At 48.7% G+C, this 20,531-nt stretch overlaps 1 protein-coding gene across 5 annotated transcripts in view; it reads left to right on the plus strand.

Moving 5' to 3' along the window:
* Positions 1-1,438: 1,438 nt before the first annotated feature.
* Positions 1,439-20,531, plus strand: part of SLC49A3 (solute carrier family 49 member 3) — a 29,320-nt gene continuing 10,227 nt past the window's right edge. For 3 of the 5 annotated variants that reach the window (XR_005931537.1, XR_005931538.1, XM_030003690.2), the window contains exons 1-7: positions 1,440-1,620; positions 10,653-10,811; positions 11,749-11,968; positions 17,375-17,451; positions 17,569-17,706; positions 18,273-18,389; positions 19,988-20,140. Coding sequence is in view for 3 of the 5 variants with exons in the window: in XM_030003690.2 (XP_029859550.1) it covers positions 1,492-1,620; positions 10,653-10,811; positions 11,749-11,968; positions 17,375-17,451; positions 17,569-17,706; positions 18,273-18,389; positions 19,988-20,140 (993 nt within the window). In the remaining 2 variants the exon portion in view is untranslated. Of the gene's footprint in view, positions 1,621-6,662; positions 10,812-11,748; positions 11,969-17,374; positions 17,452-17,568; positions 17,707-18,272; positions 18,390-19,987; positions 20,141-20,531 lie in introns of all 5 variants that reach the window. The other 2 variants (XM_041120708.1, XM_041120709.1) reach the window with 2 other exon arrangements.

The raw sequence follows: 20,531 nt of genomic DNA on the forward strand, positions 1-20,531 counted from the left end.
TTGGCAGGGGTATCCATGGCCTCTCAAAGATGATCAAAAGTGGTCTTGCTGTGGCATCAGCCAGCTCTCTCAGCATCCTTGGACACAGCCCTTCTGGTTCTATGGACTTGTATGAATCAAGTTTTCTCCAGCAATCCCTTACTCACATACCAATGGTCATCCTTCCCCTCCATGAATCCCAGGCCTTGAGGCCTGGGAGACCTTCCTGGTGAAGATTAAGTTAAAGAAGGCATTGAGTTCCTCAGGTTTGTTTGTGTCCACTCTCACTAAATCACCCAGTCTATTGAGTAACTGTCTGCCATTTTCCTTTTTCAGCCTTTTACCACTAATTTAGCAGTTGAAACTCTTCTTGCTACCCTTGACATGCAAGTTGAAACTCCAGCTGAGCTTTGGCTTTCCAGCCCAATTCCAGTTGAGGGAGGCTGGAAGGCACAGTCTATCAGTTAGTAAAGCTTGCTCACTAACACAAACAAGCCATGCTTCTCTCTACCCTGCACCAACAGGCTCGACTTGTGGTTGAAACCGTTTCTTCTCCCTCCTTTCCTCTCTGGCCCCGCCCCGCCCCCCTCCCCCTCCCTGGCATGGAAAATTTCAGCTAAAATTGTTCATGAGAGAATACTTGCATGCAGGATAACCCTCCTTATCCACTCTTCCAAATATGTCCAAAGCATTTGAAAGTCCTCTCACAGTAAATGACCCTAGCCTCTGACTGAGGGAGTGTCATGCTCTTAGCAGATTGTGGTGAAGAACAGCACAAGGGTTTCAAAGGGCTGAGCAAGAGGTGATGTGGTGGACGACAGTGCCTTGGAGCCATTTCTGGAATCCGTTGGCCTGTCCGCTCAGCATTCCTGAGGCTGAGCAGTGCAGGGGTGTGTGTGTGAGCAAATCTCAGGGTTGGGAGAAAGATGTCCGGGCACTATCAATGTCCAACCAACCCGAAGTCACGGGTCTTGTTTAGCAGTGGAGGAGGCTTTGGCTTGCACTCTTGGCTCTTTCCCTTCATGAGTTTTTGAGAAGGAGGCAACAGCTAGTGTGGGTGTCTCTGCCTTGGGGGAAGGCGATACTGCTGTCAGCAGCATGTATGTTGTTGTTGTTGTTGTTGTTGTTGTTTTAACGACACACGGGGAAAGAGAGCAGTTTTCTCCCCCGAGCGCCTTAGCTGTCCCGTTTCGGCGCGCAGGGCTCTTCTCCTCTGCCAAGCGCGACAGGGCAAACGCGGCTCCCCGGGCACCGGCGGCCAGCCCCGGGCCGGGCCCGGCACCCGCGGGGAACGGCTGTCGCTCGGCTTGGCGCGGCTCCGCAGGGCGGGCCCGCACCGCTGTCCCACGCTGCGCGCCGCGCCGGGCCGGGCAGGGCCAGGCGGCGGGCGGTGGCTCGGCCGGGGCCGCCCCGGGGAGGCCGGCGAGCGCGGCGGGGCGGGGCGGGGCGGGGCGGGGCGGGGCACTGCCGCGCCGCGCCTAGCCGAGCCGAGCCGAGCCGCGCCGCGCCGCGATGGAGGGTTCCGAGGCGGCGAGCCTGTTGGGGGAGCGCGGCCTGGGGCGGCCGGCCCAGTTCAAGACCTACCGGCGGCGGTGGTTCCTGCTCGCCGTCGTCAGCCTGCTGAACTGCTCCAACGCCATGGTGAGTGCGGCGCGGGGGCGGCGCCGGCGCCGGCCCGGCCGAGACCCGCCGCCCGCCCGGCTTCCCCCGCCGCGGGGAGCCGCTCCCCCTGGGCGGCTGGCGGAGCCCCCGCAGCCGGGGGGGTTGGGGGGTGGTGGCGGGCGCGGGCCGCGGCGGCGGGGACGCTTCTCCGCAGGGGTGAGGGCGGGCCAGCGGCCGGGAGGCGGGGGGGGGCTGAGGGGCGGCCGCCGGCAGCGACGGGGGTGCCCGGGCAGCCGTGAGCCCAGGAGGACGCGCAGAGCAGGCAGGGCAAAGAGCCCTTTCTCCTGCCTACCTGTGCCGGAGCTCTGGAGAGCAACTCTGGCTGCGGCTGCGGCTGCTGCTGCTGCTGCCGCCGCCGCCGAGGGAGGATGGGTGACAGGGCTCCCCGGAGCCAAACCCACCTCCTATCACTCCCTCGAAGTAGCCAGGCAATCTTCAGGGCGTTGCCCCAGTGCCCAGTCCCTCATCCTTGGAGCACCGGGACTCGGCGGTCCTCGCACAGCGCAGAGAAGCCTCAGCCTGGCCGTGCCTTAGGGACCGAATAAGCGGCTTTTCCTTTTGAACTTTGTTTCTCTGGTTACGACTTCGGGCTGCACGCAGGCCCCCTTCTGACCGGTGGGCATGGAGTGGTGGTGATGGGGGAAAGGCAGGATGGGGCGGGAGGGTGTGTGTGATCTAGAAGAGCACAGCAAGAAGTACCCCAGGCTCAAGCCAGACCGCGATGGAGCAAAATGTGTTCTGGAGCACAGCTGAAATTGCTGCCGAGTCCACTTTGTAAGCCACAGGAAGGAATAGAAAGTGTTCAGCGTCTGTGAGGGTCCCATGTTTCAAACCTAAGAGTAAGAGAACAGTGTTGAAACTCCTTGGGTAGAGGAGCAGGAGTTAGCTCTGCCTTATTGCTGGCCTGTGACAGCAGATTTACCTGGTCAGAAAGAGGAGCAAGTAGGTTTCCTTTTGGGGTCTGTTGCACATACAGAACAGTATAGGAGTGATTCTGCATTAAACATGCTGGTATGTGAACTTCTTATTGCCTACAGGTACTTTATTCTGAAAGACTGAAAAAAGTGGATGCCAGATCACACCCCACCTGTTGAACAGATTAAAACTAAGTTCAGTAATTACTGAGATAAACACATAAAGTTTCCCCTTACCAAGTCCTAGTATGAAAGGTGGGAGGCCCAAATCTTTGCTCACTAAGTGATTGAGGACATTGTTGATAATTATCAGACTGCTGTAGAGTTATTCATGTGCTTGAGGATTACCATGCTGTGAATGCAGGCAGCCTGGCAGCCAAGATCAGGCACTGCAAACTGCAAATATTTAAATGCTGTGAAGGAAGAGTAGGTATTCCGTGATGCAAGAGAGCTGGAGTAGAGAAATGGAAAAACATAGTGAGAATTTGGCTGTATATGGAAAACAAAAACCAAATGTGCCTTCTCAAGGGAAAAATCAGTGTGTCCTACAAGAGTGCAAAAAAGTATCCTGCAGAAAAGCAATGTGAAGCCCCACTGCTTGCCTTGCAGTTAAATTGGCACAGCACAAGAACATTACGTAGCAAGAAAAAAACCACCCTGCTAGAAGTGGACAGTGACAGCATGCGTGAAGTAAGCTGTGCAAAACCTTTCTAGGATGTCTTGTCAGACTTTGACTTTGCTGAAACCTTAACAGTGAAACTGAAGAGTTACTTTAAAAGGTCCTTTCAATGCATCTGCAAGTGTAACTGTGTTCGGAGTCATGTTGCTGAAAACTTTGTAGCCCTGAAAGATTGCACTGTTGTCTGTCTGCTTGGTCTCTTGCCAACTTCCTGACTGTCCACAGTATTATTTTCCCACAGTATGAACTTAAGCCAGAACTTCATCACTTCAAAACTGGCTGCTTAATAAATATCCTAGTGTGGAAATACTGTTTCTAAGCCACTGCAAAGGTCTGGAATGGCAAGTATGCTGACATATATAGTTGTAAACAAACATTTCCTGATGCTAAAATTTCTCCTAAATGTTCCTGACAAAAATCACATTAAAATGGATGGGGTGGTTGAAACGCCATGAAATCAAAGTGGTTGGTTGCTGTTTAAAAATTCCAGATGGAAAGATTAACTTAGCAGTTCTGTGGTGTGAAAATTGCCTTGCAAGTTAAGAAGTGTCCTCAGTTCCTGTGCAGATGTTGCGTGCAGCACTTTGTTCTATGTATTCCTGTGTCAGGCTGTCTGCAAAATGCATGAGGTGAGGACACATGACTTCTGAATTGTCTGACTTAGAACAGATCACCTCACGTGCTGGACCAAGCTTCCAGGACAATGCCTTGTATTCTCCACTCTTACCTATGTACACATACAGTTTTCTATTAGTGGTCTTTGGTGTTACTAGAAGTGGCAGACAGGAGACAATCCTGAGAGGGAGAGACTGTCAGTGTCAGCAGGACAAGGTAGAAGCAACTAAACTGCAGGAAAGCACACTTGGTCATGCAACAAGGGCAGGCTGAGAAAGGAGTATTTCTTAGTTCAGTCTGGTTTAAGATTGTGATTGTGCAAAGCCAGGCCAGACCATGTGGTGATGAAAGGGCCACTCTTCCCTACTTCCTCCTGCTCCGCATCATCATGTGAAATCCCTTCTTTAACCAGGGCGCAGTGGGGTAAATATAAGGGAGGCTTTTACACCACCAACAAACAGCCCCTTACTTGAATCTCTGTTACTGACCTGAGTTTAAAAGCCTCTGTTTCTCCCTGCTGTACAAAGTAGGTACTATTTTACGAGGGATTAGTTCTCATTTCCTAAATACGGCTATTCTGGAAATTCCTAGCTGACAATGTAGTGTAAGAAACCCTTGGATTGTCTTAAGAAGGCCATAAGTAGGCATCAATGTAATTCACTTGCTGCTGGAAGTCCTGGGCAGAGAGGCTGTTCTGACCACAGCTAAGCTTAGATGATTGATCCCCAGCTGTCTCTTGCAGAACTGCTGGTGTGGGGTGACATAACTATGCCTGCGGTTGCTCCCCAGATTTGTTTTGTCAAACTGATGCTGTGGTTTTGAGTGTGTGGGTTTCTTAATCTGAAGACTGCTGAGGCAGATATTTCCTTCCTCGTTGCCTCCCTCCTGTGAAGCTGAACAGGTGGGAACTTTGTGTGGTTTCGCAGGAGGAACTTTTTCTTGCCTTAGTGCTGAGGACAGACAGGTGCACAGAATAATGAAACAGACCATTTCCTGCTCTGTTCTGTGCTTGTCAGCGTGAGCAAGCTGCGGAGGAGGAGGGGAGCAGAGGTTTGGAACTGGCTCACACTTGGCCGGGTGGTTCCCGACTCATCAGCCTGGAGGACTTCCACAACCTCTTAGTGTACTTGGGAGAGAAAGAGAGCTGTATAAGTGGAGACTGGCATGCTCCAGGGCAGGGTGCACACGCTCCTCGCCCACACTTGTCTGCTCTAGCAGTGCCCCTGTAGATACGCATGCACACACTGCTGCTGCTGCCTGGCTCTTGTGTCCTGCTAGTCCTCCTGAGACCTGTAGAGGTTAAAAGTGACATCTAGGCAGGGATCTGACCTTTCTGAAGATCATGCCTCTGTCTTTACTTCCTAGGCTGCTGTGTCAGCATGGGTGCCTTCAGATGAGGCCAGGTGCTCTTTGCTTCCAGGCTGTGTGGCCTTTTTGACATTGAAGATGAGGAGTCTGGTATAAGAGCTTCATAGCCCAGTCCCAGGGGAGGAGAAGGGCAGCCTGTATGTCTCAGAAAGACGTCCTACATCACCTTCAAAGCAGTGTCTGGGTGAATGGGAGAGAGCATGCTGGGACTGGCAGAGCTGCCAGGGGATTGGTGGGCTGTGCCTGTGCCTGTTACAAAGCAGAAGGTCCCATTTCATGGAATTCATCCCCCTTGGCTCCTCCTTTTTAAGCTTTACATAAAAGGTGTTACAGGGGCATTGCCACACTGTGCACAGCTATACAGTATGCCAGACAGTGAAGAGCACTCCATATGGCAGCCTTTGCTAGCTGATACCACCACTGACATGGCAAAATGACTTAATTTCCAGCCTGCCTGATTGCGTGTGCTTGCCATTCTGCAAATGATTTTGCTTTTCACTTTTAGAACCTTGATTTGTTAGTGAGAAGGGTAGACATTGGTTAACAGCTTGCCTTTCATGAAAAAACACTTTTGGTACTGCTTCTGGCAGGGCTGCACCTGGTTATACATGTGATACATATATCATTACTGCTCTTTAAGCTCTGAAAATCCTGGGGCTGTGTTTATTTATGCTGCCTTCTGCAGCTCACATGTATTGCTTACCAAAGCGTAGAGTCTGTTTGGAGTCCTGCCTTCAGCCATCACCTTGCTACCATTGCAGACAGAGAATTGACGGCTCACAGCTCACCCATAACCTCCTGCAGAAGTGGAAGGGAGGGTGAATGTTGGGATCCCTTGGAATGGGTGGAGTAAAAGTGGGTCCTGCAGGTGAAACAGGTCCTGGAGAGTCTGTGTGGGAGTGAAAACTGTAAAGGCAATAGAGTAGAGGAACTGAACCTGGAGGAGATGGAGATAGAAGGGGAATGAGAGCAGTAGGAAAACTAGAGGGTTTGGGCTGATTCTGGGAGGAAGAGGGCTGGATCCATGTCTGAGAATCAGTTAAGGCTTTACAAGGGTATCAGAAAGAGCAACAAAGAAGCTTAGAAATGGGGGCAGGATGAGAAGAGCTGTAACCTGTTCTTGGTTACAGGAGTGCCCAAGCAGGCGTGCAATTAATGGGGAAGGGAGCAGGCAGTCTCTGGGAGGTGCAGGAGAAAAGAAAACAAAATGTCAGCTGGAAGAAAGTTAAAGCAAAGGGAGGGGGAGCTGAAAGTGAGGGAGAGCTGAAAGTGGAGCCAGTATGACTCCAACATCAGTAACAGCCAGATGGTTTGAGTTTCAGTGCACTTACTTTCCCTGGTGGTCCCACATGCTCTGTTGTTAAAGGAGGTGTGGAGGGGGCTCTCCTGTAATTGAGGATATAAGTAGACTCTAGGTGGAAAACATTTCTGTCCTTTTCTTCTAGTGATGGGGCATGGCTACTCAATCAGCCAGCGGCATGCTGAAAGCAGTGGGAGCTGCAGCTGTACTCCAGTGCAAGCTACAACAGGCTCATGGGTCTTCAGGACACCTTCTGTCCTCTTCATCAGTCGCTGTGCCCACTGTGTAGAGCACAAGTTTTTATAGCGAAGAGTGTGTGTTGAGGTATGACTTCCTGCCCAGGCTAGCATGCACTGGAGCTTTTGCTGTCTCTAAACCTAGAAATCACAGTGAGATGAACATGCTTCTAAGACTTGAGCTGAGCTTAGGAGGGGAGAAGAGTGTGGGAACTACAGTTACTGAATTTGGAGAAGAAATGGTGTATGTTATTACAGTAGCTATTTCAACATCCTGCTAGATGCATATCTGAAGGGAGGGGAAAAGTCCATCCCAAATGCTGAAGGATCAAATGTTGACAACATGAGTGACCATGGCCAATGATATTGGATTGTACTACAGCAGGAGCTTTTGTCTGAGAATAAATAATGCAAAATCTGTGAGGTAATGCTGGGAAGTGAGTTTTGCCAAGTATTAGGGGTTGGAGCTCACAAACCCATTGTGGTGGTTTGGTGTTCAAAGGCAAGAGTTGCTGTGTTTGAGTGGCTCTGTGTGGGCCTCTGTGTAAATGACTTGACCTAACTATGCCATGGCCCAGGGAGTGGACTGCTGCTGACCTCCAACCTCATCCACTCCAACTTGTTAAGCAGCCCATCTGTGTTCTACTGTGGGGACTGCACAAGGTAGCTGTTGAGCAGTCAGGGTGTGGGACTGAGCTGGATGAGTTTGAAGCCTCAGAGACAAGGCATTCCTGATCTGTGGGGTACCAAGCTGGGAATTTTGTCAAAGTTTGCCAAAAGGTTTTGGTTAACTGTAGCCCTGACAGGGCTCAGAAGAGACGTAAGCCATAGTGGCTGAATGGAAACGGCTTGTCACCATTGCAAGCGAGGAAGAGTCATTGACAAGGGGCTGGATTCTCTCCATTCTGCTGTTGTGACCATCCATAGGGCTGCCTTCAGAGGAGTGCATGTGGACATGGACATAGCAGTGCAGTGCATAACACAGACTCTCCTTGATGCCTTCTGCAGCTCACAGTGAGGCTCTAGCTCTGTGTAGTTACACAGTCAATGAAGCTGAGTGCAGCTTGACCAGACTACAAGGGCGTATTTCCACAAAGTGAGGCTTGTGCAGGGACTGAACAAGTGTGTAGAAAACCCTGCAAGGACAGAGGTGTCTGTTTCTTCTTCCACTATCTGTCCCAGGAGCAACCAGCATTTGGGGGCTGGCATCCTATAACCACATACATTATCTCTCCTCCTGCATCTGTCACCATGATCTATAGTGGGGTGCTTTGATACGGGCTTTGGTGTGCCAAAGCTGAGTTAAGACAATGGTCCTTGGGGAGTGGAGGAGAAAGGAACCTCTCTCAGTCTCTATTCTGCATCTTGAGAGGTTGCAGGGCTTAGACATCACCAGGAAAAAACTGCATCATCCTCACCCTGTTCTGCCTCAGGGGCCGTGTATTGGGGCAGTCCCTGCATAAGTACCAGCCTCAGCAGTGCAGACTTTCAGGACCAACATGTAGGATAAGGGCTCTAGCTCCCACCATAAGAGCTTGCTAACTACTGTGGATGAAGTCATCATAGCTGGGAAAACCAAAAGCAGAAGGTGGCATACTCACTTGTGTAGCATGGCAATTTCCTTGTGTTGGCAAAACTCCACAGTGCCATGTCTTTGTTGCAGGGGCATTTGGCGGCCACTTTGACCACAGCTACACCTTGAGCTCCATTGCCCAGTTCTTAATTTCTCTGTTAGAGCAACACATGGTAAACAACCCCTGCCTGAATGAAGGCAGAAACATACTTTTTCTCTCCAGACCCATAAAGAAACCCACTTCCCATTCTGAAGAACGCACACAGGCTTGGACAGGCTGCAACCTCCCACCTTCTGTGCTCTCACACATGTGTGCTAGAACTGGAGCTCTTGCTCCAGACAGAAATACAGGGCAGCCCAAATGCTTGGTTTTCAGCAAGGAATGGTTTTACTGGGTCTAATGGAAACATGCCAGAATGGTTGATCCCAGCTTGTCTAAATCTATACAGCCACTGAACACAAAATGCTGTGCTCTGGCTTGTGGCATCATTCTGCTAATGATGTCATGCATGGGTGAGCATCTTTGGTGGAGGAACAGGAGAGGCAAAAATGTAGCTGAAGCTGGCTTACAAAATGTGTCATCTCTTTAATTACACTGTTTCCTGGTACAGTGTTTCATCACCATCACCACCACCCCCACTCCCTCCCCCTTCTGGAAGGCAGTGGGGAACTGAGAATTGCTGTGGCTGGAAATACATAACTGGGTTTTGTTTAGCAGCAGTTTAGCATCCCATGATCAAACTAATGTTCATACCTTAGTGATGCTGGTAATGTTTAAACAGTTAAATGATTGTAGAAGCTGCATAAACAGCAAATCCACTCCCTGCCAGACCTTTGATCACACATGGGTGTGTCTGAGCCCAGCACAGCGATGTGAGCTTCATGTTGAATGCAGGAAATTTGGCTTGTGAGCTCCTTTCAGAGAAGAGGAAAGGGCTGATGCTAAGAGTCCTTGCTAGGACACTGATAATACATTCAAAACTTCTCTGTTACTGCCATCTACTTATTGCATCCCTGCTAGGAGAAAAGCTTAGCTAAACAATGCTTTTCATGTGGCTATTTTCACACAGTGACACTAAGAGAGAAGAAAAGCCTGTCTCCTCTTCTGCTTCCATTTAATGTAGTAGTTTTTATGGTCTCTAGGATGCAAGAAGTAAATAGGAACACTGGAAATAACATGCAGCAGCATGTAGGGACACACTTTGCTCCGAGGTTACTCAGGTCCCTTTCCCATTACACATCAATGCTGCAGCTGATGCTGTCTGCAGGATGCAGACTGTGAAGAGGAAGCTTGTGATGGCAGAGAGGGGTACCCGGAAAGACACAGTGGCTGGAGTTCTTTTACAGGAAGGTATTGCTGAAGTTTTTGTTCACATTTCTGCAAACTTTATCATCTTCAGTGTTCAGTACATCCACGTTATTGAAACCTGTTCTCAGGTTAGGCCTGCCTTTTTGAAAAGCACCAGAGAGGGCATCTTCGCAAAGAATCCACAGAAACATCCTTAAGTTTAGGGTAGTACCCTCATTTCTTTCTTGAGGGCATGATCTCAGGAACTGATTTGAGGATCAAAGCAGGCCTCATCATTCCCAGAAGAAAACAGAAGCAGACAGCAACCTTATGAAATCAGTGCCTAAAACAAGGTTTAGGGAAATATTTTCAGATATGGCACTGGAAGGAAAAGATGGATAGTTATTAAAGAACCTCTTGTGTTTCCCTGTTATATGTTCTGATGTATTGAATATGGAAATTTCTAGGCCCTTTTTTCCTAACTGTTGATTGTGTGTAGGACAACATGGAATAATGTCTCTCTTGGCTGACACATAACAAAGTTGTTCTTACAAGGCCACATCCAGGGGTTACCAATGAAATCATAAATACCAGGCTGAGTTTAAGAGGGTCTCAGTTGCAGAGAGAAGAGGGCAGCCTCTCTTTTGTTTATGCTAACATAGAAGGATTGCTTGTGGTTTACATCAGGTAAGTGTGTGCATCACAGGCCAACATGTCCACCCTGGGGACAGAAAAGGTACTGACCTCTGCTTCTGCCAGCTCCCAGCAGCAGCACTAGGTGATTGAGGATGAGGCAGTGAAATAGATGAGGTGCTCTGGCCCAAGATAATGATGGCATCAGTGGTAAAATAGTCCTAGCATGAGTAACTGTGGACATTGGGGGGTTGAATTTTTATTACCAGCCTTAACATCCTAATTTCAAGGAGACACTAAGATAGTGAGCCCCTTCCCAACTCAGTTGGACAGTTTGAGGGGATGCTGAATTTCTGTTCTGGTGGAGGTGCTCATGCTTACCCATCTTTGCTCTCTACACTGCAGCTGTGGCTGACGTTTGCTCCTGTGGCTGATAAGGCAGCTGCCTACTTCCACATTTCCCTGGAGATGGTCAACTGGCTCTCAATAGTGTACCTCCTCACCTCAATCCCATTTGGTCTGGTGGCAACATGGGTTCTCGACAGCGTGGGGCTCAGATATACTGTGAGTTGAACTGTTCTGTGTCCCTGAGGGCATTTCACCTAGAGATAGCAGCAGCTGCACAAAGCACTGACATACATCCTGTGAATGGGAGACTTGCCAAATGCTGCAAAGGATGAGCACATTGAAAGCTCTGTCCATCCTAGTTCAGTAATAGCTGTCATATCATCACCTCTGTGCTGGGGAGCAGTGAGAAAATCAGGATAATGTTGCATCCCTACTTGTCTTTTCTTGCTTCAGTTTTTATTGTCTTAGGCAACTGACAGGGACAGATGCTGTGAGCTGACTCTGTGACCCACTCTGCTGTGGATAGGGTTTGCTATGGAATAGCGTTAGAACAGCTATTTTCTTTGCAGGGTCAGTTTAAGGAGCAGTACGGCAGGGTGCAAGCAAGGGACCCCTGCCAGCTCAGAGCTTGGTCTATGCTAAGCCAGCTTGGGTTCTCTACACAGTCTTCCCAGAAGCAAGAGTTTTGTGGAATGTAGCACTGAAACACGAGCATGCTAGTGGTACAGAAGAGCGTTTGCAGGTTCCATATGCTGGATGACTCACTGCCATGATCTTTGGATTGTCACAGCAAAATATGGGTGATGGCACAACCTTGCAAACAGGGTGTAATTAGTGAACTTCGGATTTCTCATCAATTCCATGACAGCGTCTGCTGTCTTCCATAAGCTACATTGGGGCATAGTTGTCATGTGGGGCCAGGACAGCCAACTTGCTCCTTAAGGAGAGAAGTAACTCACTGTTGGATCAGGAGCATCTTGCAGTGGCCCAAAGGGGTGGGGGTGGTCTGCAGGCAACTTGCCATTCATTAGTGATTACTAACACCCAGTGTCTCCTGTAGTGCATCTGAGACCCTGCTCATGCTACTCTTTCACAGTAAATTCTGCCCTTTGAGCTTTAGCACACAACCCCTGGCTGTTTCTGCTTGCTGCAGGTGATCCTGAGTGCGTGGCTGAACATGACGGGCAGCGTCATCCGGATATTCAGCGTCCTGAAGTTCCTGGGCTTGGATTCCCAGAGTTACTGGTACCTATTTACTGGGCAGTGCCTCTGTGCACTGGCACAGCCCCTTATCATCTTTTCACCGACAAAACTGGCAGCGCTATGGTTCCCAGACCACCAGAGAGCAACAGCAAATATGATCGCATCAATGTGTAAGTGACAGCTGCAAAGTAATATTGCTGCCACCCAGAACTTGCCAGCATTTGTTTGCCATTCAGAGGCAGCAGGCAGAGGAAACCCTCCATACTACAGCCATTTGGCCCTGCAAATACAGCTGTGCCCAAGAGTCTCATAGCCATGTGCAATAAAACAGTGCCTTCAAGGCCCCACATGACAGGCAGGCATTTCCATGCTGGGGAGCAAGAAGTGAGCCTTAGCGACATCCAGGTGCAAAGTTCAAAGTAAGCCAACCAGGATCCCAACCTTCTTCCTCTCTGCCATGACAAGGTGATCATCTTTGCCTACATATAACATAGAGGTTGGGGATAGCCCTCAGTGTTACTAAATCTAAAGTCTGCAGTGGCTTCAGTTCTGCAGCTTGTTAAGAAGGTGTCCAAATTGCTTGTGATGCCAGTGGTCACAGTTGCCAAATTCTGTAACTGGATAGAGGTGAGGCTGCTGCAGCAATTTTGTCCGCCAGTTCATCCAGTAGCAAGGCTGAGCATGTATTCCTCATTGATATGTATGCACATACAGATAAAATATACTCAGCTGGCCACACAAACATGTTGGGGATGCTAAATGCAGCAGGACTACCTACGCAGAAACCACATCTGCCTTGCAAAGTGCCTGGAAGCTGGGAAACTAGAGGGGAAGCACCAGATACACTTGCTCTAACCTCATTCCTCTCTTGGCCCCTTTGGGCCCTGCTAGAGACAGGATACTGCACTTCACAGGCGTGTTTCCTCCCTCCACGTGGCATTTTTCCCCAGCATCCCAAAGAAATCTCTTTCTTCTTTCTCCAAGGACTTGACAGGTGCCCCAGAAACTGGGCTGGCTCACTGGCTCTAGCTGGGAAATCTCACAGTACCTACACGTGCAGGGGGAGCCCCACTTGCCCTTCCCTCACAACAGCCAACAGCCGCCTTCCCTCCTCACTGCCTTGGAGTTGTGGGGAAGGGCATGGGGAAAAGGGCAGTATAGAAGCACCCCTGTACAGCTTTCCCAATGGTGTTGCAAACCCAGAGCATGGGCACTGTTGTTTTGCAAGAGTGGATTTATGGTGTCAGAACAAATAAATTATTTTTGCACTGCCTTCCCTACAATAGGGTGGACCTGATGGCTCACCTTGTTTCCTAGGGCTGAGATAGACCTTCACCTTCCACTGTTGTCAGTGTGGTGCAATACAAGTACTACTAAGGACCACTGGGCACTTGGTCCTTTGCTGCCCTGAAGGACCCCAGCCTGCAGAAAACTTTCTCTTTTTAAGTGAGAGAAAAGCCAGACCAGCCAAAATTTCTTTCACATAGTGTCCTCAGTCCTTACAGGACCAAATGGATCTAACTATGGGAAAGAATAAAACTGAAGAGCAAGGAACAGTGGAAACCCAAGACCTGAAGCTGTTCAGTCTGTGACATGTTGAGGTATCAGTGTGAGGACTGAAGGGGCTGTGATTATTATCTGCTGCACCATAGGGATATTGCTGTGTACAGGGCTTACATTAATAATGCTTGGTAATACCCATTACTGTCTGCTGTACAAAATCAGGATTTCATTTCAAGAAAGTTTAAATATTGCCTAGAAGGAGTATCTGCCACAGCCCCAGTCATTTACTCCAGTGGTTAATTACCTTACTGACAAACATCTACATGTTACTTCTCGTCTGATGCTCCTCATCCCCCAGCTATTCAGTCTTGTTGCACCTGTTTGTCAGGTAGTTATAGACAGTCACCTCTTCTCTCCTTTGTCTAGAAATACTGAATGGCTCCAACCTAACCACTTTACAGGCATGTTTCCCTTTGCCTCTTCCCAGTGTCTGCCTGTTGCTCACATGAGCTTTTTCTCTCAGCTTGCTCCAGTTTATCAATACCCATTTCCTGTGTTAATGTGACAGCAGCACTCAGCATTGCAGTACGGTCCGTATCAGTGCTGCACACAGAAACTGGCCCTACAGCCTCCTGTCAATATCCCCACAGGTCCTGTTAGTGCCTCTGGGTAGGCTTCCCTGTGCTTGTGTGCAGACAAAAATGGACCATGCAACCAGGAGACTCCCGAGCAGCTGAAATCACTATGACTCAGCTGTGCTCTTGAGTATTTATCATATCTTGGTATTCCCCATCATTTGTAGACTTACAGAGAAGCAGTGCAGGGCCAAGAACTGATCCCCTGTGAAGACCATGATAAATTCTCCTGTGTCAGGAGAAGAAAGACTTGTCTGAGGCCACTGAAGTAGCCTCTGCTTTTTCCATGGGATTCTCCATTTACTATGGTCTGTCAGCATGTCATTTTCTCCCCACTGCAGAGTTTTAGTTCATTGGTATCACTGTCCACAAAACACACAGCCCCATTGCAGAGTACTGCAAGCTAATCCACCAGGATGCCTAGACCATAATGTACAGTTGATTATCTCAGTGATCTCCTTTCCATTCTTAGTCTAGGCTCATATAATTTCTCTTCCCAGGAAGAGTAGGTGGCTGAAACCCTATAATTACTCAGATAATCTCACTTAGTTGTTTCAAATTTAGCCTAATGCTCACATTTCCACCCCTTACCCATACCTTCTGGAACTGCTTCGGTGTGGGGATTGTTCATGGAAATACCTGACAGTAGTTTTCAGGCAGTCCACTACAATGCCCAGATGCATTTTACCCCAATGGAGAAGCTTTAATCCATCTCCTTGGAAGCTGTTGTTTAACTGTGTCCATGTACTTAGAAGCAGGTAATGTTTCACCAGGATCATAAGCTAGTACTTTCCCAAGTACAAAGCAGAAATGTTATGGTTCTCATGTCCTACAGCACTACTAATGATGCCTCGGCAGGACTGTAGAACAGACAAGGTTGGAAAGCACCTCTCGGGATAGTCTCGTTCAGCCCCATGTGCAAGCAGGGTTGGCTAGAGCAGGTTGCCCAGGGTCATGTTTAGTCAGGTTTTGACTGTCTCCAAGGATGGAGATGTTGCAACTTATCTGAGTGGCTTGTTTCAGTGTTCAACCACTGTCACAGTAAAAAAGTTTATATTCTGAGAGAGTTTCCTGTGTTACAGTTTGTGCCCATTGCCTCTTATCCTGCCACTGGGCACCACTGAGAAAAGTCTGGTTCTCTCTTCTTTACAGTCTCTGATCAAGGTTCTTTTCTCCAGGCTGAACAGTCCCAGCTCTCCCAGCCTCTTCACATATGAGAGATGCTCTTGTCCCTTAATCATGTCTTTGGCCTTTGACTGGCCTTGCTCCATTAACTATTTATCTTTCGTGTATTGAGGAGCCCAGCACTGGACTCAGCACTCCAGATATTTCTCACCAGGTCTGACAAGAGGGGAAGGATCACTGCCTTCCACCTGCTGGCAATATTCTTCCTAATGCAGCCCAGCTGTTAGACACCTTTCTGCAAGGGTGCATTGCTAGCTCATGATCGACTTGCAGTCCACCAGGACCCTATGTCCTTCCTGCAAAACTACTTTCCAGCAACTTCTCCAAGCTGATCAATCCCAGCTTGCTCAGTCTCTCCTCACATGACAGAAGCTCCAGTCCTTTAATCATCTTTTCGGCCCTTTGCTGGACCAGTAAGTCCATGTCTCCCTCGTACTGGGGAGGCCAAAACTGGACACAGTACTCCAGATGTGGCCTCACTAGTGCTGAGTAGAGGGGAAGGATCACCTCCTGCTGATAACACTGCCTAATACAGCCCAGGATGCTGGTGGCCTTCTTTATCGTTAGGTTGTGTGGCTGGCTCATGGTCAAGTTGGTGTCCATCAGGGCCCCTAACCCCCACAGCAGGTCCTTCTTTGCAGAGCTGCTTTCCAGGTGGTCAGCCCCAGTGTGTACTGGTAGATGGGGTTATTCCTCTGCAGGTGCAGGACTTTACATTTCCTCTTGTTGAACTTCACAAGGTTCCCCTCTGCCCATTTCTCTAGCCTGTTGAGGTTCCTCTGAATGGCAGCATACCCATCTCTTCTATCAGCCATTCCTCCCAGTGTCACATCATCTGCAAACTAGCTGTGGGTGCACTCTGCCCTATTGTCCAGGTTTTTTGTTAAGGTTAAACTGTATTGGCCCCAGTGTCAACCCCTGGGGTACACCACTAGTGACTGGCCTCCAGCTGGACTTCATGCCAGTAATGATAATCCTCTGGGCCCAGCTGTTCAGTTGACTTTCAATTCATCTCACTGTCTACTTACCTAGCCAGTACTTTTTCAGCTTGTCTGTGAGGATGTTATGGGATACAGTGATACAGTGTCAACAGCCTTAGTAAAGTTGAGGTAAAAATATCCACTACTCTCCTCTCATCCACCCAGCCAGTCATCTCATTGTACAAAGCTTGTTAGGTTGGTTAAGCATTTCTCCTTTGCTGGCTACTGGAAATGGATTAGTTGTTCCATGACCTTCCCAGGGATCAAAGTGAGACTGAAAGGCCAGGAGTTTCCCGGATTCTCCTTCTTGCCCTTCTTGAAGATGGGAGTGACATTCACTCTCTTCCAGTCCTCAGGAGCCTCTTGGAATTGCCATGGCCTTTTAAAGATAACCAAGAATGACCTTGCAATGAAAAAAGCCTGCTCCTTCAGCACTCATTGGTGCATCCCGTCAGTACCAAGGACTTCCTAGTCCTCCTCCACTAAGGGCAAATCTTCCTTGCTCCAGACTTCACCTCTGGTCTCAGGGCTGAAGGCTGGTCTTACCAGTAAAGACTGAGGTGAAAAAGTCTTTGAATACCTTGGCCTTTTCAATGTCCTTTGTCTTCCAAGTTTCCTGCCCCATCCAGCAGCAGGCCCACATTTTCCCTAGCCTTTCTTTTGCTGCTAATGTACTTTTAGAAACCATTCTTGTTGCCCTTCACATCTGTCACCAGACTTAATTCCAGGTTGGCTTTGGCTTTTCTAACCCCATCCCTGCACTGTAAGGATCTTCAAAATTTCACTTGTTTGACTGTTTGCAGAACATCGCCTTAAAGTTAAAAAATTGTCTCCTGCAGTTTTGGATGTTTCCAAACTGAGTCCCAGGAGTGCTGCTTCACACACTGCTCAGCTCCAGCCCCATAACAATGCAAGCCCCTACTCCAGTACAGACAACCCCCATCAGCTTAGCATTTACTGAGGCAGCCTTGTGAAGGTGAGGACACTGTAATTCATAGTTGAAAACCAGTTTACAGGAGTTAGGGGTTGTAGGGAAATGGGTTTATATAGAACAGACTTCATGGGGGTGAGGGAACAGATGTGGCAACGGTAGAACAGTCAGCTTCTCCAAATGTTTCCCTCCTGGTTTCTCCCTTTATATGCCTTGTTCTGTCCTTGCTCATTGTTCTGCTGCACACTGCAGCTCTGGTGCTGACTGGCAGTAGGGGTGGACACATGATTGTGACTGCTTGCATGACAAAAATGTCTCTCTCTCTCTTTTATTTCCTTCCAGCCAATCCCTTGGGTATTCTTATAGCAAACGTGCTGTCACCTGCACTAGTTCCTGAAGGAAAGCACATCCCATTGATGGTAAATGAAAACTGCTTTAGTCAGCCAGCTGGGCTGATTGGGGTCCAGGTGATTTATTTATTTGGAGGCAGTGGAGTTAGAAAGACTGGTAACATATCTTTTCTTTGTGTTGTGTAGCTGGGTGTTTATGCCATCCCAGCAGTAACAGCCTGTGCTGTAGCAACTGTGGGGATTCATGAGAAGGTTCCTCCAACACCTCCTTCAGCCAGTGCCACTAACTCCAGCTCCCAGCCATTCCTCATGGGGCTCAAAATGGTAAGTGACTGTAGCACAGAGAGAGACTAGTGGTGGAGTGAGGAATGCAGCTGGGCAAGACAGGGATATGCTGGAAAATCTGCTGACAAAGCAGACTGAACTCCACTCCACCAAACCCTCAATGGAAAGCCCCCTGAAGGAGACCAGGATCCCTTCCTTCCTCAGGGAGTGGCAGCTGCTCACAGCAAAGCTGCAAGAGATGCTATCTGACTGTTCAGCTGTGGGCTGGCTGCCATTCGGCTAGCTCAAACAAGAACACCTGGGCTCATCCAAGAGGACCACACAACCTGAGCCTTCTAAGCAGATGTGGTAACAGGTAGGACAGCACATGGCAAAGTGAAGGAAGAAGTTGGGCACTGAAGAGATCCTTCCTCCCTAAATGGTCCCCATTTTAACTTGTCCTCTGGCTGAAAGGACAGGAGAGCGCCAAACTCCAATAACAATCACAGGGTTGCCCTGTCAACATTTCCAACAGGTCGGAGCCACTGACTCTCAAGTCTACTGTCATAGCCAGGCCTTTGTTTCCCCTCCACTTGTTTAAATGACATATTAACTTCTTTCTCTAGCTCCTGAGAAACAAGCCATACATCATCCTGGCAGTGTGCTTTGGAGGAGGAATTGGGATGTTCACCTGTTTTTCAGCTCTGCTAGAACAGATCCTTTGTGAAAAGGGGTATTCAAATGTGAGTCTTCTTCCTTTTCTCCCCATTGCCCATGTCATCTATGATACAATCAAAATGATTTTCCCTGATAAGGGACTCAGAACAAAATGAAGATGGTTGAATATGCTGCACTGTCTTCTATCTTATTTGCTCACATTGTCTGATATAGACTAAGCAGTACATTAATCCAGAGCATAGTCAATCTCTCAGTATAATGGATGATCTGCATTTTCATTACTGCCTATGGCCAGGCTCCCATCTGCAAATCACTCCTCAAACACTTTTTAGGAAAAGAGTGTTGTGTTTTTTCCTAAGCCACTCTAGAGTACTGATGTCTATGCAGCCTTCTGACACCTTCCCCAGAGTAGGATGAGGCCCAGTGAGGCCCTAGAGTGAAGTTGAAGGCAGACTGTTGCAATACCTTTTCCTCTTTGCACAGTCTTACATGAAGCCAGGGCAGCAGAGGAAGTCACAGGTACTGTGACAGCTGTTGCCCCATCCTTCCCATGACGCCGGCCAGGTGCTGCTTTTACTGTTGAGCACAGTGTGTGCACAGCTGGTTCCTCCTGCTCCCTCCCTACAATAGCAAGGGACAGCCCCTGTTCCTGCATTTCCCCTCAGGCAGGCAGCACTTCTGTCCTGCTGTTCCTTTACCCCCTGGAGGTTCTCTTAAAACACCTCTCCAGCTGTTATGTATGCACATATACATGTCTGGTTTCTGTCCCCTCCCTCTCAATGCCCAGGTGTGATACCTGCCTCAATGCTCCCTAGCCAGGTCGCATTTGCACACTCCATTGCTTTTAACTGGAAACCTTTTAAACTTTTCAGGCTTGCTTTCCATGCATCATGATGCTTTTGTCCATGTGTGACTGAATTCCCTGGCCCTTTAGCCCACAGAAGCTAAACCAGATACCCTTTTCTTCCAGTCTGCTCCTAAAGCTCCCAAAAATGTTTACCCAAATTTGTTAAAGCTTTCCTCCTTTCAGGATTGTTGTCTGCATTTGGAGCTGAAGGAGTGGGACAAGCAAAGATAGTCTCTGCAGGAAACAGGGCATGTACCCTATCCTGACTACTGCTCACTGCCTCTCTAATTAGACCTCAGTGCTACAGCCAGGTGACTCTGTGTCTCATCTAACACGCTTTGGGGCTGCCAGCCTTGTGGAAGGCATTCTGTCAGTGCAGGTCCCTGGTCCCTAGTAAGAAAAGGAGCATGATTATGAACAGGAGCAGATCCCAAGGCAGTTGGACCTGTTACCACCAGTGTGGACAAGGCACCTGATTTCCCCTGGAAGAGCCAAGAACAGTCTCATGCCTGGGTTAGAGCATTTAATGCCAGGGAACCGCTGCTGCTCTGCACTCAACCTCCTTTGTTAGGTGTGCAGAGGCTTGTCATCCATTGAGACCTTCAGAGTGCTGTGACCCTGCTATCCCCACACACTTCTAGCCCCATTATTTGCTATCAGATCACTGTGGAGGCCTCAGCTATTGCAACGGGCAGGGAAGCTTCTCCTACCTTAGTAAGTAAGTGACCCACTAGCAGCAGGCAGAAGGGTCAATGACATTAAAACCTCTTTCCTAACTGCTCTAGTTGTTCAGTTACTTGTTCTTCCGTCCTCCAGGAATTTGCTGGCCTGAATGGTGCACTGTTCACAGTGTGTGGTTTGTTCGGTGCTTTCCTGCTAGGCCTGTATGTCGACCGGACAAGGAAGTTCATAGAGTCCACCAAGATTTGTTTCTGTCTGAGTGCACTTGCCAGCATCATGTTCGCAGTGGTGAGTTCTCCCTTGCATTGCATCATACCTGTGGGCTTAGTTCTGTTGCCGTCCGATAAATCATCTACTCAAACCAAGGTCATCTGATGTCCTAGTATTTATTAAGCCACGTGTTATGCTTTGGGATTATCTTTCTGGGCTAGGAATGTTTTAAAGAAAAACCCATTACTGAGGATTTCACAGTCACTGTGGAGCCTGAGACAGACTGCTTCAGGATATAAATAAATTGGCATAATTTTACTTCCTTACATTGGATCACTATGTTTGTTTACTGTCCCTGAGACCATTCTTTCCAAAAAGAAATGGAATTGCTAAATATCCATCTTACAAGAATGAACAAGAATGCCGTGGTTTTCCCAACACCTGCCTTTAACAGTGGTGGCTGCCAGGA

This window comes from Aquila chrysaetos, chromosome Z, assembly GCF_900496995.4.
Source record: "Aquila chrysaetos chrysaetos chromosome Z, bAquChr1.4, whole genome shotgun sequence".
NCBI lineage: Eukaryota > Metazoa > Chordata > Aves > Accipitriformes > Accipitridae > Aquila > Aquila chrysaetos.